The sequence below is a fragment of the Pelodiscus sinensis genome, chromosome 4 (genome assembly GCF_049634645.1).
Source record: "Pelodiscus sinensis isolate JC-2024 chromosome 4, ASM4963464v1, whole genome shotgun sequence".
NCBI lineage: Eukaryota > Metazoa > Chordata > Testudines > Trionychidae > Pelodiscus > Pelodiscus sinensis.
This window is the reverse complement of record NC_134714.1, coordinates 109,356,267-109,374,132: the sequence shown is the minus strand read 5'-3', so window position 1 is coordinate 109,374,132 and position 17,866 is coordinate 109,356,267. Positions and strand designations below refer to the sequence as shown.

The following is a 17,866-nucleotide window of genomic DNA, read 5'->3' as shown; positions in this document are numbered from 1 at the left end:
CATGATATGCTAGAAAAAATATATTACTTTGTATTACTGAGGAGCCGTGTTGCCAAACACAGTTCCCATCCTAAAGCTTTAGGCAATCTTTCAAATATAGACTTAATTAAGAGATCTGTTTTAGGCTTCCTAGGAGAAAATAGAAAAAAAGGTTTCTTCTTTCAGCCTTCCTTCCCCCTACAAACTGTTCACTGGATCTCTCATTTAGGAATGTAATACATACGCATTTAGAGAAGCACATTCAACAGGTTCCAGAATCCTCATGCTAACTCCAGGAACTATATAAGAAATTCTCCCTGAGATCTAGTTTCTCCAAGGGCACTGCTATTTCTATACCTAGGCTGATAACAACTTCCTTCATTAGGAAAACCTGGATGAAAGGAAATCAGAACTTTTAGGACATTTTTGAGGCATCAAAAGTCTGGCTTTATCTGGATTGTCAATTTCAGTCTAATAGGAAAACATTTAAGAAAATTATGACTCTTTCAGAAGTTTAGAACAGAGTGGCAGTGCCATTATGATGGCTCTATTACATATTTTATAGTCCATTAATATTGATATACTAGATACTGTATGGATGCATAGTACTGCACAGTCCCTACCTTAAAGAGCTTCTCTTTGAAACAAATGCAAAGAAGATACAATAAACGGGTGTTACAAAGAACAGGAGAAGAGAATGGGGAAGTTCAACTATGACATGATCACATGGTTCCACAATTTAACCAATGCATAACTTGATAGTACTAAATCATCTGAAAGATTTATTTTATAAATACATCAATAAAATTAATAATTTTTACATTTTACTCCTAAACTTAACTAATGTTTGTCAGCCATCCCTGATTGTCCTTCAGCAGGGCCATTAATAGCTGACAGACTTCCTGTAGACTTCACAGTGGAAGTGGAGTCTTGAAAAAGGAGTAGCAACCTTATGGGTTAGATGAGAGAGCGCATTCTTTCTAAGAGGCAGTGTGGAAGAAAAGGAGGTTACTCACCTATGCAGTAACTGATGTTGAGATGAATGTCCTCATGGGTGCTCCACATCAGGTGTCAATGTGCCTCCGCACTGTTGATCAGGGTCTTTAGAGCAGTGTTCTTAGGCCATGCATGCGCCCTTGAAGAGGCCCAGAAACTCTGAGGTAGAAGGGAGGGCAGTGGAGCACCCAGGGGGCACTCATCTTAAAGAATGTCAGTTATTGCACAGGTGAGTTCCAGTTCCTCCTCCTCCTCCTCCCCCCCCCCCCCCCCGCGTGGGTGTTCCACACCAGGTAATTACAAAGATGCATGATTCAAGGAGGCAGGGACTTTGGATCTGACAGGAAGGAAGAAGAAAGGACCTATCTTGGGGAAATGAACGGTTACTTACCTGTAACTGTTGTTCTTCGAGATGTGTTGCTCATGTCCATTTGAATTAGGTGTGTGCACCGCGTGCACCGTGTCTTCCGGAGCGTTTTCCCTAGTGGTACCCGTAGCGCCGGCAGGGTGCCCTCTGGAGTAGCACCGCCATGGCGGGGCATAAGTACCCCTGCCAGCACTCCCCCACCTCAGTTCCTTCTTGCCGGATGCTCCAACGAAGGGGAGGTGGGGGGGAATCGAATGGACATGAGCAACACATCTTGAAGAACAACAGTTACAGGTAAGTAACCATTCTTTTCTTCTTCGAGTGGTTGCTCATGTCCATTCGAATTAGGTGACTTCCAAGCCAACCCCACTTCAAGGAGGAGGGGTCGGAGCACTCAGAAAGAAAAGTCCATGAAAGTTGAACAACCCAAATAAATTTATTCAACTAACCGAACACAGAAAAACTGTAGAAAAGTGCAATGTGGTACAGATAAAACAAACATTTACAATACAGAGCTGAGGACCGCAGATCCCAACCTTGTGTCCTCCCTAGCCTGCTGTGCCAGTGCGTAGTGCGCCGCAAAGGTATGAAGCGACGACCACACGACTGCCCTGCATATTTCAGTGATTGGAACCTGCGCCCCAAAAGCTACAGAGGATGCCTGCGCCCTGGTGGAATGTACTGTAATCCGGGGCGGGACCTTCCAGGCCAAGGCATAACACTCCCTGATACACCCTGCGACCCAACTGGACAACCTCTGGGTCCATATGGGGAGCCCTTTCATTCTGTCAGCGACAGCAATAAACAATTGTGTGGATTTGCGAAAGGGTTTAGTCCTATCAATATAAAAAGCTAGCGCACGTCTAGCAACCAGGGAACGGAGCACTTGCTCCTTAGAGGAGGCATGGGGCTTTGGAAAGAAAACCGGGAGGTAAATATCTTAGGACAAATGGAACGGTGACACCACCTTGGGGAGAAAGGCTGAGAACACTAGGTAGGGCGGGTTTACAGTTAACGCCCTCAGCTCAGAGACCCTGCGAGCCGACGTAATGGCCACAATGAACGCAACCTTCATAGAGAGGTGCTTCAAAGAACACGTGGCCAGCGGCTCAAAAGGGAGTGACAAGTCTAGACAACATGAGATTAACGTCCCAAGCGGGAAGAAGGGGTCTAACCGAGGGGTACAACTTGTCCAAACCCTTAAGGAACCTTTTGACCATGGGGTCAGAAAACAGAGAGACTCCTGCCAAACCAACGTGTAAGGTGGAGAGAGATGCCACATGGACTTTGATAAAGGAGGTAGAGAGGCTACCGGACCTAAGTTCAAAAAGATAGTCCAGAATGGATGGAACAGGTGCACAGGATGGATGCACTCCCCTTCTGGATGCCCAAGACGAGAACCGCTGCCACTTGGCTGCGTATGACCGCCTGGTAGATGGTTTCCTACTACTTAGGAGCACCATCTGTACTTCCTGGGACCATCTCCCGGAGATTTATGTGCAGAGCCCGCTCTGCAGGAGACCACAAACCCTGGGTTCTGTGACACCCCAGGTGTGCTCCTCAACCCAGGTCCGAAGCATCTGTGACCAGTGTAAGCGAGGGAGGAGGTACAGTAAACGGAACCCCGCTGCACATCACCGCCTCCTGAGTCCACCATTGTAAGGAGGCTATCACCACCGGAGGCTCTGTGAGAACCGTGTCCCAGAGACCCCTGGACTGGTTGTATGCCCTTGCCAACCAGGCCTGCAGAGGCCTGAGCCTCATTTGAGCATGGCGTACCACATACATACATGCCGCCATGTGTCCCAGCAGCCTCGAGCAGATCCTGGCAGTCGTGATGGGGAACCGGGTTAAGTCGGAGACCAGCTCCACTATGGACAGAAACCTGGTTCTGGGGAGGAGTGCTCTTGCCACCCTGGCATCCAGGACAGTACCTACGAATTCGAGGTGCTGAGAGGGAGTCAACGATGACTTTTCCTTGTTTAGCATGATCCCCAGCCTTTTGAAGAGGGCTTTTGTGAGGGAAACATGGGCCTCCACTTGGTCATAGGAACGACCACAAATCAGCCAGTCGTCTAGGTACGGAAAGACGTGTACCCCTTTTTTGCGGAGGAACGCCACTACGACCGCCATGCATTTTGTAAAGACCCTGGGTGCTGCTGAAAGGCCAAATGGGAGCACTGTAAATTGGAAGTGGCATTGGGAAACAATAAAACAGAAACCTCCTGTGGCTGGGTCTTATTGCCACATGGAAGTAAGCGTCCTTGAGATCGAGAGTTGCATACCAGTCTCCTAACCATAAAACCAGGATAACAGAGGCCAGGGTTACCATTCTGAACTTGGATTTCACCACCGTCTTCTTGAGATCCCTGAGATCTAAGATGGGATGAACCCCATCCTGGGGTTTTGGAACAATGAAATACTGGGAATAAAACCCCTTGCCCTTCAGATGAGAAGGGACCCTCTCAACGGCTCCCTTTTCGAGGAGCGCTAACACCTCCTGATGGAGGATGCCTTCGTGAGAGGTGTCCCTGAAAAGGGATGGGGTGGGCGGGTTGGAAGGAGGCGAGCCCAGGAAGGGGATGGTATAGCCATTTCTGACTTTTTAGAACCCAGGCATCGGTGGTGATTTCTGCCCAGGCGTTGGCAAACCGGGATAACCTGGCCCAGAACGGGGGACCAGGGTGAGAGGCTGGTGCGCCACTCTCTAGCAGCCCGTCAAAACTGGTGCACCAGGTCCCCGAGTGGCACACCAGGTCCCCTCTCGGGTGGCATCGACAACCCCTTGCGGACAACGGGCCCACAGCCGCCCCACACCCCCACTGGGGGCATGAGGACGGCGTCTCCAGTAATCCCCATGGGGGACCTGGGATTGCGTTCTCCCCTGCTGTCTATAGGGAAGCTGACGACGTTGAGGGCCAGCGTGTGGATCCCCAAGGTTCGGAGAGTAGATTTTGTGTCTTTAAGCGTATGGAGCCTGGAGTCAGCGTGCTCCGAAAACAACGCTTTGCCGTCAAATGGCAGGTACTGAATCGTGGTTTGGACGTCCGGAGATATTCCAGACACCTGCAGCCAGGCACTACGGCACATAACTAAACCCGACACCATGATACAGGCTGCAGAGTCAACAGCATCCAGGGAAGCCTGAAGGGCCGTGCGGGCGATGGTTCTGCCCTCCGAGGTCATAGCCACAAACTCCTGACGGGCCTTGGCAGGGAGTTTATCCTGAAACTTATCCACCGCCTGCCATGTATTATAAGCATATCGACTCAGCATCGCTTGCTGGTTAGCAATGTGGAGCTGCACCCTACCAGACGCCTAAGCAGATCCTGATGCGCCCAAGCATCCATAGTAGGCAACGCCGGTGCAGGATCCGCCAAGGCTTCATGAGGAGACGAAGATGACGACTCCTGGATCGGTACCAGATCCAGTGTAGGGCCTGGTTGAGGAGCCGGCTGGATAGGCGGCACCATTTGCGGAAGCGGCTCCGGCACCGAGGCTTGCGGCTCTGTAGTGGCACCTGTAGTAACAGACCTCTGGGGTGAAGGAGGGGGTCGTGGCAGCGACGCCGACAGTTGCGCTCGGTGCCCCAAGACACCAGACACCACACAGGAGGGCACAGGCCCCTGCCACTGGTGGTATGCCCACGGCGTTCAGAAGGGCCATTGTGGTTGAGGCGGCCACATCTGCTGCACACGCGAACTATGATGAGAGAAAGTTCCCGAGGACTCCGACCTGAATGAGGCCGCATCAGAATCCGACGAGTAGTGAGATTCAGGCCAGAGAGGCACAGATGATGAATGCCCTGCCACCAACGGGTAGGGGGGAGGGGCAAACCTGGCCATAGACTTGGGTTTGCCCACGTGCGTGCGATGAGGGCGTGCCAGTGCCAGGAAGACAGGTCCTGGTGCCGGTTGTGGTACCGGGAGGACAGGTCCTGGTGCCGGGAGTAGAGCCGGTTCTGGGAGGACAGGTCCTGGTGCCGGGAAGAAAGGTCCCAGTGCTGGTGTCGGTTGCAGTGCCAACACGGTGCATGGCTGTGCTGTCGAAGTCGGTACCGGTTGCGGGTGCGGAACCCCCAAAGCCGGCTGTCCTTCTGGTAGCAGCCCCATCACTCTTCCCGCAGACTGGAACGAAGGCCCTAGAGTTGCCGAGACGAACCTCAAAGAAATCGATGTTACCGGAGATGGCAGTACTGGCATGGCCCACGGAGCTGATGCCGGTGCCAGTAATGGTGCCGAAACCTGTATCGGTGCCAAAGAACCCAGAGACGGAACTTGCATCGGTGCCGAAGAGCTTGATGTCGAAGGGCCCAGTGCCGAAGACTGGGGCAGCACCCCAGGAAAGCTGCTCAGCACTGGTACTGATGATGGTGCCGCAAGGCTTGGGTGATACGGCACTGGTGCAGCCAAGACGGGGTCTGGAAGAGGTCCCAGCACCGAGGGGGGTTGAGCCCAGTTGAGCACTGGGTGAAGCCTGGCGGCCTGCATCGAGACCAGCACCGAGGTAGAGGCAAATGGTACTGGTCCCACAGGGGATGGTACCACTGCATAAGTAGGTAGTAGCTTGTATTGGTAATGGTCTGTACATAGGACAAATCAGAGAAAATATCTATGAGCTAGATGAATAGAGATTTGAAAATAAGGATCCTGCAAGTTGAGAGATGAGAACCAATCACCCATTAGTGAGTGTCACCATTTTAAATATTTGTTTCCACATGTACTTATTTAACGCTTTCAGGTCTAAGATTAGCTGCCATCCCCCCAATTTCTTCTCCATGAGAAATAAAAATCCTTCCTTATGAACTGTGAGGGAAGTGTTTCTACTGCTCCTAGGTGAAGGTGGTGTTGTACCTCCTGTTGGGGAAGAGTCTCATGAGGGATGAGGTAAGCGGGGTGGGAAGGGAGTATGGTCTTAAAGGGAATAGTGTAGCCATGTTCAATTATTTGAAGTACCCATCTATTTGATGTTATGGCTAGCCAGTTATGGTAAAATGTGAGGAGACAGTGCTGAAAGAGCGTGTGAGAAGATGGTGATGTTGGAGAAGGTGAGTGGTTTTCCAGGCCCTCAATACATGTCTCAAATCTGCTTATTGAGCTGCGGAGATTGTTGCGTGGTATTGGATGGTGGATGACATCACTGTGATCTATTTGTGTTTCACTGTTATTACTGCTGATCCTGCCTGCGGTAGTATTGGGTATCTTGTTCTGGGGTAGGGCTGATACCTAAACTGTCACCTCCCTAGGTGCTGGATTGTGGATGCCGAGGAATCGGAGGGTCTCCCTGGAATCTTTCATTCTATGCACCACCCAATTGGTGTTGGCTGTGACCAATTTCTTGTTGTCAAATGCAAGATCCTCAACGGTGGATTAGATCTCCTTACGGAAGGAAGCAGAGTTGAACCAAGAAGCTCATCCCATGACGACTGTGGTAGCTGTGGATCTCACAGTTGTGTCTGCTGCATCAAGAGCTGCCTGCAACGATGTTCTAGAGATTGGATGAAGATTGGAAAGGGGGAGAATTGTGTGGTGAGTAAACTACCTCCACATCACCGTCATTGTCCTCGCCTGAAAATTGTTTTGGCCAAAGCATTTGGTGCAGTGCCAGGATGCCCAGAGAATGGTCGATACCACAGAAAGGTGAATTGAACATGAAGGAAATGAGTAAGTCGCTGTGCTGCATGTATTGTAGTGCTGGTGTTGACAGTGCCATGGCTGGTGGCACCAAGGCCACTTGTGGTACCAGATATAGTCTTGATACTGAGCAAGCTGGCAATGTTGGTAGTGCTGTCACAGTACCAGCTGCGGTCACAGGAAAAGTAGTTGGCAGTGGAGGTGCCTGTGGTGCCATTGTAGCATCATTGGTTCCTGGTGGTGCCACTGGATGTGAGGAAGACAACTTACAACCTGTGGCCTGAGCACAGGGTTTCTGTACACCCAGTATTGTAGCTGTGCTAGTGGTGCCAGACACACCCGGTGCTTCATAAGTGCTGAGCCGCGGAGCTGCGGTTGTTCTTGGCACTGAGGTTGGAGAGTGCTTTTTGGGTGCCACAGGATTCTGTGGGAGTGAGGAAGCTCACTTTTCCCCAGGTTTTTTTGTTTCTGTGTGCCTCAGAGGTCTCAGAATCTTGTCCTGGATCAGAGGCAGGGCATAATGATTTTTCACACAGTATTAGTTTGAGCCTGTCTTGATGAGCTCTTGATTTTAGTTTTGTGCAAAGGAGGGCACTTTTGAGATATGTGTGTTTTCCCCAAGGCAGCGGACATATTGTGAGTGTCTGTCTGACACTGGAATAGGGTCATAGAATCATAGAATCATAGGACTGGAAGGGACCTCAAGAGGTCATCGAGTCCAGCCCCCTGCCCTCAAGGCAGGACCAAGCTCCGTCTACACCATCCCTGACAGATGTCTATCTAACCTGTTCTTAAATATCTCCAGAGAGGGAGATTCCACCACCTCCCTTGGCAATTTATTCCAATATTTGACCACCCTTACAGTTAGGAATTTTTTCCTAATGTCCAATCTAAACCTCCCCTGCTGCACTTTAAGCCCATTACTCCTTGTCCTGTCCTCAGAAACAAAGAGGAACAAATTTTCTCCTTCCTCCTTGTGACACCCTTTTAGATATTGGAAAACTGCTATCATGTCCCCCCTTAATCTTCTTTTTTCCAAACTAAGCAAGCCCAGTTCATGAAGCCTGGCTTCATAGGTCATGTTCTCTAAACCTTTAATCATTCTTGTCGCTCTTCTCTGTACCCTTTCCAATTTTTCCACATCTTTCTTGAAATGTGGCGCCCAGAACTGGACACAGTACTCCAGCTGAGGCCTAACTAGTGCAGAGTAGAGCGGCAGAATGACTTCACGAGTTTTGCTTACAACACATTGTAAGCAATGTTGCATGAGGAGAAACATTTAAACCCTAGTGAACCAGGCATAATGCTAAACTACTAACTATATAAATGGGGGAGGGGGAAATGATGGAAAAGTTGGGGTTTTTTTCCAAACAGGGAAAAAGGAATGCTTATAACTAACTGACTAAACTAACTAAGAAAAAGATGAAACAGGTTTACTTATCTGGCTATACAGAATGAGGACAGGAATACTGCAGAGCTCTGTTTCTCACCAGGGATGGTAGAGAATGAACTAAGGGAAGGGAGGCTCATGCATGCGCGATGCTAGCACACTTGGGCTACGTCTACACTGAACCTTTCTTGCGCAAAAGCATATGCAAATGAAGCACAGATTAGCATATTGCCGTGCTTCATTTGCATCATTAATTAGGGGACGTTTTTGTGCAAGAGGCTTTTGCGCAAAAAGGCGCTCCGTAGACAGCTCCTTTTTTTGAAAACCCCCCTCTTGCGCAAGAGCTGCTCTTCCTGAAAAAAATGAGGTCTACACAGCTCCTTTTTGTGCAAAAACCTCTTGTGCAAAAACGCCCCCTAATTAATTACACAAATGAAGTGCGGCAATATGCTAATCTGCCCCTCATTTGCATAGGCTTTTGCACAAGAGAGGTGCAGTGTAGACGTAGCCTTGGAGTTCAGGGCTTGGGCTCTGTGCATGGGTGGCCCCAAGGACATTGCTCTGAAAATTCTGATCCACTGATACCTGATGTGGAGCACTCACAGGGACACCTCTTGAAGAAGAAAGAATATTGTTATTTAAGGGAGGAAAAGAGAAAAAGCTGCTGGAAAGATTCTCTCTCTCTCTCTCTCTCCAGCTATGACTCTCAATGACAACTACATTAAATTAAAAGCACCCCATAAAGACAGGAGACGAAGCCTTTTGTGGCAACTGGAGTGGACACTACAGAACTCACTCCCATATAAAATAAAAGATTATCAATACCCCCAATATTCAGAATAAAATGTACAAAATCCACCGTGGGAATAAGTTTCCAACAACATAAGCCATTTTTACTGTCTACAGAAATGGAAAGGTTAGATGAGTAGAAAACAAAATTGCTACTTTTCAAGCTATTCTTAATTTATTCATGGACTGTCAAAACTGTTTCAGTTGTGGCTCATGAATCAAAAATAGCAACACACCTGGCTAAGGATCCTTCCAGATTTGTCTCCCATTTTTTGCACGAGATCAAAAATTTGGAAATTCCAATTGTTCATCTTCTCCATTAACAATTCATGATCTTCTGTTAACATCATTTCTAATAAAGGCTCTTGTTCCAACTGCGTAAGAGAGAATGAACCATTTCCACAGTGAGAATGAAAACTAATATGTCACATATTTAATTAGATGTTAAAATAAATTGTTTGCGTTTCATTGTGCTGCTACAGTTACTCTGCATATTTATTTTATCCCAGCAACTTTTTTTGCCTTTTTAAATGGTGTCATACCATCATTGGTTTTTACGCTTAGTATACACATAAATGGACCAAAACAATGTAAAAGCTGTACCTGTGAGAGAACCTCAGTTCATAATACAATAGCTCAAGACTTCACTTTGTATACATTTTAGCATATTACAAACAATCAATTGCTCAAGAGCTTTCATGCTCTGCTGGGGTTTGATATAAAGACTACCTAAAAATTAATTCTGGTCTTAAGACTTCGAAGTTTTTGTATTTTTTCTAAATCAACATTGAAATAAAAATAAAATCCAGAGAAATATTTTGTAGAAAACTAACACAACTCATTTCTTAACTTTTGTTTAAATATAGTTTGAACGAGCTGCAGCTAATTAATAAAAAAAATATAAAAAACACTTTTTAAAGAGACAATCTTTCTAAAAGTGCACCAAAAGACTAAAAATAATAAAAAGTGCACCAAAAAGTCAAAAATAAAGTTTTAAACTAGCAATATAGGAGAAAGATTGGATGGCTAACAGTTAGCAACTATCCTGAATCATACTTAGCCAGAGGAGGGCAGATCGTGGAGTGCCCACAGGGGCACCCATCTCAAAGAACACCAGTTACTGCACAAGATGAGTAACCTCTCCTTTCTTCTTTGAGGAGTATCCCTGTGGGTACTCCACTGTAGGTGACTACAGAGCAGTGCCCTCAGTCTCTGGAAGGAGGGGCTTCAGATGTGGATGGCGGACTGCAGCTAGCATCACCTGCCCGAACACAGACTGCAAAGCTAAGTGTCTATAGCACAGTGCTTCATGAATGTATGGGCAGAAGCCCATGTTGCTGCCCTACAAATGTCTGCAATGGGCATATTATGGAGGAAGGCTGTAGAGGCTGCAATGGCTCTGGTGGAGTATGCCCTGATTTGAGTCAGCAAAGGCACCTTGATAACGTGCTAGGGTTCTTTAATGCAATTTATTATCCATTTGAAAGTCTCTGTTTCGATATAGCTTGACCCTTGGAACAGTCTGCTATAGAAATAAAAAGTCTTGGAGTCTGTCTAAAAAGTCTGGTTCTATCTAGGTAAAAGGTGAGTGCCCGCCAGACATCGAGGGAACGGAGTTGCGCTGCACTGACATCCGGATGTGGCTTTTGATGGAAAATGGGTAAGTATATAGGTTTGTTAAGGTGAAATACAGATACTATTTTTGAGAGAAATTTGCAGTGTGGTTTTAAAACTACTTTATCCTTGTAGAAGATGATGAATAGCAGATGTGCCACGAGTGCAACTAACTTGCCCACTGTCTTTGCCGTCATGATTGCTAGGAGGAAGGCCCATACATATAGACAGGTGAATGAGGTAACATGTTGCCATGGGCTCAAAGGGAATGGTGTATCAAGGAGTTAAGAACAAGAGGTCCCAAGGCAGCCCTGATGGCTTTATAGAAGGAAATGTGTTGTTCAGTCCTTTTTGGTTATAGGGTGTGAGAATATGGTGTGCCCGTCCACTCTTTTGTGCTCACTTGATATTGCCACTAAATGTACCTTTATGGATGAATTAGAAAGGTTCTGCTTCTTTAAAGAGAGGGGGTAGTCTAATATTACCATTAGATGTGCTGATTTTGGGTGTAGGGTTCTTTGATTTGCCCACTCAAAGAAACACCTCCCTTTTCAGGAATATGTTTTTCTGTTGTTTGCTAGAGCGGAGAGAATTTGAAACCTCTGCATGGGGAGATTTGCCTGTTCATTTATGCGGTCTAGTGTGGCTCCTCTTAACTCTGACTCTTGGGATGAATAGTAATAGAGAGGTAGTTGTGTTAGTCTCATCTTGGTAAAACAAAAGGAAAAAATATGTAGCACTTTAAACACTAACAAGAAAGAGCCAGCGGGGGAGAGGAGAGACAAGGGGGTGCTTCAAAATGTCAGCGACATGTGGAGCCCAGGACCAGATGCAGCCCGGGGGTTGTTGGGGAGCCCTGCTAGTCCCAGGCTGCACCCAGCGTTTCAAAGCGGCAGTCATGTGGAGCCCGGGATCAGATGGGGACTCCCTAGCTCATCCCAAGCTCCATGCAGCGCTGCCTCTTTCAAAAGCCATGGGGAGCATGGGGCCAGCAGGGGACTCCTTGAGTCCCCCGTCGGCCCCATGCTCTCCGCAGCGCTTTTGCCTTTGAAATGTAGCAGCAGCCCTGTGGCTGTTGCTACACTGAAAAGGGGGAGGTGCTCTTATCAACTAATCAAAAAGGCGATGCAAATTGCAATAAATCGAAATTTAACACCCCTAATATTCATGTTGGTTGTGAACGCAATTTTTATAGTTTGAAATTTTACTTTAAATTAATATTTGGAATCCTGGATTCCAAAGGCTCTTATACAATAAACATAAAGACCTCCATACTATATATTAAAACCCATAAAGAAACACATTAATGTGCATTGCAGGCATTACTGCAATTACATACTTACATCAGATTGCTGGCTATCCTGTGTTTGATCCATTTTCTGATTATCACTTTCTGTCAACTTCTTTCTGCAGTCTCTGTTTTCTTTTCTTTCATCTTTTTGTCCCTCTGTATGGTAGTCTGGCTCTTTTGAAATACCCGTGGTTCCATCCTCACCTTAAATATAACAAGTACACAACTATTATCAACAACTATTCTGGAATTAAGATTTTCAGTCAACTGTTACTTGTTATCATACTTAGACTACTAGAAAAAAGAGGTTACTTACCTCGTGTAGTAACTGGTGTTCTTCGAGATGGAAACCCCTGCAGTGCTCCACTGTAAGTGTCTCGGCGCTTATAATCAGAACTTTTTAGCAGCAGTATCCTGGTGCGTGCGTGGTGCGGCTTGTGTTGTGTTGTCAACCATACCTCAGTTCCTTCTCTACTAAAGCAGAGGCGAGGAGGGAGGGTCGTGGAGCACCCACGGGGACACCCATCTCGAACGCTAGTTACTATGCAAGGTGAGTAACCTCTTTTATCTTCAAGGAGTGTCCCTGTGGGCACTGCACCATAGGTGACTATGGAGCAGTGTACTTAGAATTTGCAAGAAGGGGCTTCAGATCTGTATTGTGAGTGGCGGAGAGAACCACCACACCAAACTTTGTGTATTGAGAGGCATGCCTATCTATAGCAAAATGAAACAAATGGTCTGGTAGCACTTTATAGACAAAACATGTAGATGGTATCATGAGCTTTCGTGGACACAGCCCACTTCTTAGGATGACCGGAGTTATGATCTGAAGAAGTGGACTGTGCCCACAAAAGCTCATGATACCATCTACATGTTTTGTTAGTCTATAAAGTGCTACCAGACCATTTGTTGTTTTTTTCTGTAACAGACTAACTCGGCTACCCCCTGAAGCTCCAATAGCAAAATGTTTTGTGTTTTGTGAAGGTATATGTTGAGGCCCATGTTACAACCCCACAAATGTCAGTGATAGGGACACCACTGAAAAGCTGTAGAAGTAGCTAATGCTCTAGTGGAGTGAGTTCATACTTGATCTGGGGGTAGTATACTTTGTTGATCAAGTAACACATTCTGATGCAATTAACTATCAACCTAGAGAGTTGTTTGCAAATGGCTTGACCTTTGGAGCGATCCTCTATGGATAGAAACAGCTTAGGAAAATGTCTGAATTGTTTTGTTATTTCCAGGTAGAAAGCAAAGGCACAACAGATGTCTAAGGAATGGAGTAGTGGTAGGGGTAGAAAAGCATAGGTTAGTTTGTCTGCCCAATTGAGCAACAGGGCATCCAGGGCCCAGAGTTCTTGCCCAGACCCACTCTAGAGCAGTACTTGTGGCATTTCGCATTGTGAAACGTGGCAAACAAGACTATGACTAGAAAGCTCCACTTCTGGAGTACAGTATGCAGAACTTGTGGGTGGATCTCCCACTCATTTCTGATGAAAGTTTCGGCCGAGATGGTCTGCCATCACTTTTTGCTTTCCTGGGAGACAGACTGCCAAGACGCTCACGTGATGCTCGATGCAGAGATCGTGGGTCTGTTGATTATTGTTTGACTCAATAGAGCTAGGGATTGGAAATGTTGAAGTACTGGTGCTTGGACACAATCTAGCCTTGTGCCAATGAATTTCACCTCCTGAGTAGGAGTCAGGTGGACTTCTGTGTGTTTATCTGTAAGCCCAGTGTGTTGAACAAGTTGATCTTGTTGTGGACTCCTCTGCTAGCTGGCCTGTGCGAGCTACTATAAGGCAGATTTTCAGATATGGAAAGATTATTACTCCTGATCTTGTTAAGTAAGCTATGGCTACCGTAGGGATCTTTGGAAATACCCTTAGACCTGAGGAAAGTCCCAAGGGAAGGACACGGTATTGGTAGTGATGATCTTTTAGGGCGAATCTGAGCAATTTCCTCTGTGACAGGCAAACTGTAATGTGGATGTAAGCATCTTGTAGGTCAAGGGATGATATCCAGTTTCCGTTTTCCAAAGACATTTTAGCGTTGCCAGCGTTATGGTGTTTCTTTAGGTATTTGTTCAGTCTGTGAGGGTTCAAGATGGGTCTCTAACCTCATGGTTTTGTTGGAGTCAAAAGGTAACAGGAATAAACCCCTTCTCCCTTTGTGGGGAAGGGGGTTGAGTTGGAGGGAAGAGAGAAAAGGGATAGTATAACCCTTGGAGATGATCTCCAAAGCCCATCTGTCTGAAGTCATATGGGACTAGACCTGATGGAAAGGGTGGAGCCTGTATTGGTGTTGGCTCCTGGTAGCAGTTGATGTCAAACTCTTGGCCAATTCCTCCAAATGTCTGTCTAGAGTTTGCAGGCTGGGACAAAGTAGACTGGTCCAGAGGCTGTCTCCTCTTTTGCTGTCACTGATGCCGCTTTAAGTCATACCCTCTCTTTTGGGAGGTGTATGAGGGCCATCTAGTGTGAGGAGTGTAGAGGCGGTTCTGCTGCTTCTTAGGCTGAGGGACATACATGCCTAAGCTCTTCAGTGTAGCCCTAGACTTTTTAAGTGTATGTAGAGTTGCATCCATGAATGTAGAAAATGGTTTTTGACCTTCAAAGGGAAGATCCTTAACTGTAATTTGCATGTCCCTAGGAAATACTGAGAGGTGAAACCAGGCCCTGTGCATGATGATGGATGTCACCAAGGAATGGGATGTCGTGTCCACCAAATCTATAGAGACCTGCAGCGCCGTCTCAGCAATAAGTGACCCTTCTTCCAGATTGGACTTAGATGGGGCCTTGTGTTCCTCTGGGAGGTGTTCGATAAAAAAATTCATTTTGTCAAAGAGGTTGTAAGTGTACTTTGATAGGAGGGCTGAATAATTAGCAAGCCTAAATTGCAGGGATGTGGATGAATAGGCCTTGTGTACCAAAATATCAAGCCTCTTCCAGTCTTTGTTAAGTGGTGTTGACTTGAAGTGGGTGTGTTTGCCCCTGGTGTGAACTACTTCGACCACAAGGGAGTTGACAGGTAGGTGGGTTAATAGGAACTCTGCCCCTTAGAAGGCACATAATACTTCACGTCAGCCCTTTTGGATGTTGGTGAGATGGAGGCTGGAGTCTGCCAAATGATTTTTGCTGGGTCCAGGATGGCATTTTCTGTTCCCCCTTGCAGCCAAGAGGTACAGACAGGGATGACCCCACAACTGCAAAAGGCCTGAGTAACCTCCAATTTGACAGACCACTAGTGCATTTGAAACTAGTGGCTGAGGTTGTCCGCCAGTGAGTTCTGAGACCCTGGCAGGTACAAGGCCAAGAGGTGCATCTTGTTGCGCACATTCAACTCCCACAGCGACACTACCTCCTTGCACGAGGGAATAGAGTGAACACCACCCTGTCTGTTGATACAAAACATCACTGTGGCATTGTCCATGCGAACCAAGAAACACCTCCCCCTTACTTTGTTCAAAAAAGGGCAGACAGGCCAATCGGACAGATCTGAGTTCCTTTACATTGATGTTCATCGAACATTTTGTTCAAGACCAGACATCAGAGCCCCATAGCACACATGGAGAGGGTCCAGCCACCAACGAAGAGCCTCTATCACCAACAGCAGTACAGTTATCACTCTGTCCAGGTGGCAAGATGGCCTATCTCATCTGTAAGGGGTGGAGACAGAGTCTGGCAAAGGGGACGACACGAGTGCTAGAAGCCATGTGCCCCAACAGCTGAAGGCAAGTCCTGGACATCATGACCGGGTGCATTCCCAGACCCCAAAATCAGTCTGCATATGATCTCAAAACGGGGCTGGCAGACGGACTCCCTGGCAGCCAGGGCATCCAAATGTGTCCTTACAAACTATGACTTGTGTGGATGACATGGTCAACTTTTGAAGGTTCAGCAATAAACCCAACCAGCTGAACGTAGTCATGATATGCTCCACGTGAGCCCTGACCACCACTTTGGAGGGTCCCTTAACCAACCAGTCAGCTAGGTAAGGGAAGACCTGAACCCCTCAGAAATGCTGCCACTGCCATGCACTTTGTAAAAACCCTTGGCACAGCAGAGAAGCCAAAAGGCAACACCTAGAACTGAACATGGGAACCTCCTGCCATGAAACAAAGGAACCTTCAATGAACCAGAAAGTATGCATCCACATGAAAGTATGCATCCTTCAGACTGAGAACAGTATACTACTCCCCCAGATGCAATGAAGGGATAACAGAAACCAAGGATGCCCTATGGAATTTTAACTTCTTGAAGTATCTGTTTAGATCGTGTAGATCCAAAATGAGACGCAGCTCACCCTTCACTTTCGGGGTAAGGAAATAACGGGAATAAAACCCCGTGCCCTTTAACTATAGAAGGACCTCCTCTATTGCTCCTACCTCGAGGAGCATCTCCACCTCCTGATGCAGGAGCTGCCTGAAAAGGGATGGGGCAGGGAAATAGGAAGCTGAGGTAAATAGAAACTGAATGGCCTATCCCCACCTTTATAATGGGAAGAGATCTCAATTTAAACCAGAAATGACTAAAATACATCTGAAGCTAGTATTGCGTCATACATGATATGAACTGCATCATGTTATTCCTAGAAGTCATGGATGTTTTGCTGCATAATGACAATGTTTTCCCATCAATTCCAGTTGGTCATGCAGTCCATATGAAGGAAACCTATGACAACATGAAACAACTTTTGAGGTGCATAAACTATGACCAACATCAGTGGCAGTTTTGTGGCGATTTGAAGGTTGTTGCTCTCTTGCTTGGTCTGCAGACTGGATACACAAAGTACTGCTGTTTTCTCTGCAAATGGGATAGTCGTGCAAGAGATTCCCACTACATCAAGATAGATTGGCCACTCCGACAGTCATTGGAGCCTGGGAGGAAAAGTGTTCAGCATCCACCACTTGTTGAATCAAGGAAGATTTTGTTACCACCCTTACACATCAAGCTGGGTCTGATGAAGAACTTTGTCAAGGCCATGGACAAAACACAAGCAGCTTTCAAGTACCTCCGTGGAAAATTTCCAAGGTTAAGTGAAGCTAAGATAAAGGAAGGTGTCTCTGTTGGTCCTCAGATTCGTGAACTTCTTCGAGATGATGTATTTGACTATGCACTGTGTGGCAAGGAAAAGACGGCATGGAAAGCCTTCCAGTTAGTGGCAATACATTTTCTTGGAAACAACAAGGCAGACAACTACAGGCTGTTGGTGGAAAACCTCCTCAAGGCATACAACAGCCTTGGTTGCAACATGTCACTAAAGACATATTTTTTGCACTCTCATCTAGATTTTTTTCCACCGAACTACAGAGCAGTGAGCGACGAGCATGGTGAGTGATTTCACCAGGACATTGCAACAATGGAGAAACGCTATCAGGGCAAATGGAGCCCATCAAAGCTTGCAGACTATTGCTAGACAGTAACAAGAGATGCTCCATTTAATGAATTCAAGAGACAAGCCAAGAAGCTCCGAGTAGACACTGAATAGGACTAAACTATGTACATAATAGTTTTTTGCCTTTTGTTTCGTAATACATTTTATTCATATAACTCTTTTGCTGATTTTTAAAGTGTTACATAAACAGGACAGGTGAAATATTATCATGTAAAGCAACCATAAACACATGAAAACACCGAGGTTTACAATTTATGATTAAAACTCTACTATCTACACAATATACATAGATGTAAAATGTAACAACTTAAATATCTTGGAAACAGTAGCCAATCAGTTGTTTTAATTGTCATATTTGAATTCAGCACATCAAAATACATAATAAATAGCACATTTTATCTCTGACGCAG

The 17,866-nt window shown here is 46.4% G+C and overlaps 1 protein-coding gene and 1 long non-coding RNA gene across 8 annotated transcripts in view; one reads left to right on the top strand and one right to left on the bottom strand.

Annotated features, from left to right (window-relative positions):
* PDE3B (phosphodiesterase 3B) overlaps positions 1–17,866 on the bottom strand; it is a 281,272-nt gene that overhangs the window by 67,929 nt on the left and 195,477 nt on the right. For all 7 annotated transcript variants that reach the window (XM_075928018.1, XM_075928022.1, XM_075928021.1 and 4 more), the window contains 2 exons: positions 12,112–12,263; positions 9,391–9,528 (listed from right to left, as the gene is read on the bottom strand). In XM_075928018.1, coding sequence (XP_075784133.1) covers positions 9,391–9,528; positions 12,112–12,263 — 290 coding nt within the window. The remainder of the gene's footprint in view (positions 1–9,390; positions 9,529–12,111; positions 12,264–17,866) is intronic.
* On the top strand, positions 6,420–11,350 carry LOC142829228 (uncharacterized). Its single transcript, XR_012903651.1, has 3 exons — positions 6,420–6,870; positions 10,732–10,814; positions 10,904–11,350. It is a non-coding gene; the product is annotated as an uncharacterized LOC142829228 (long non-coding RNA).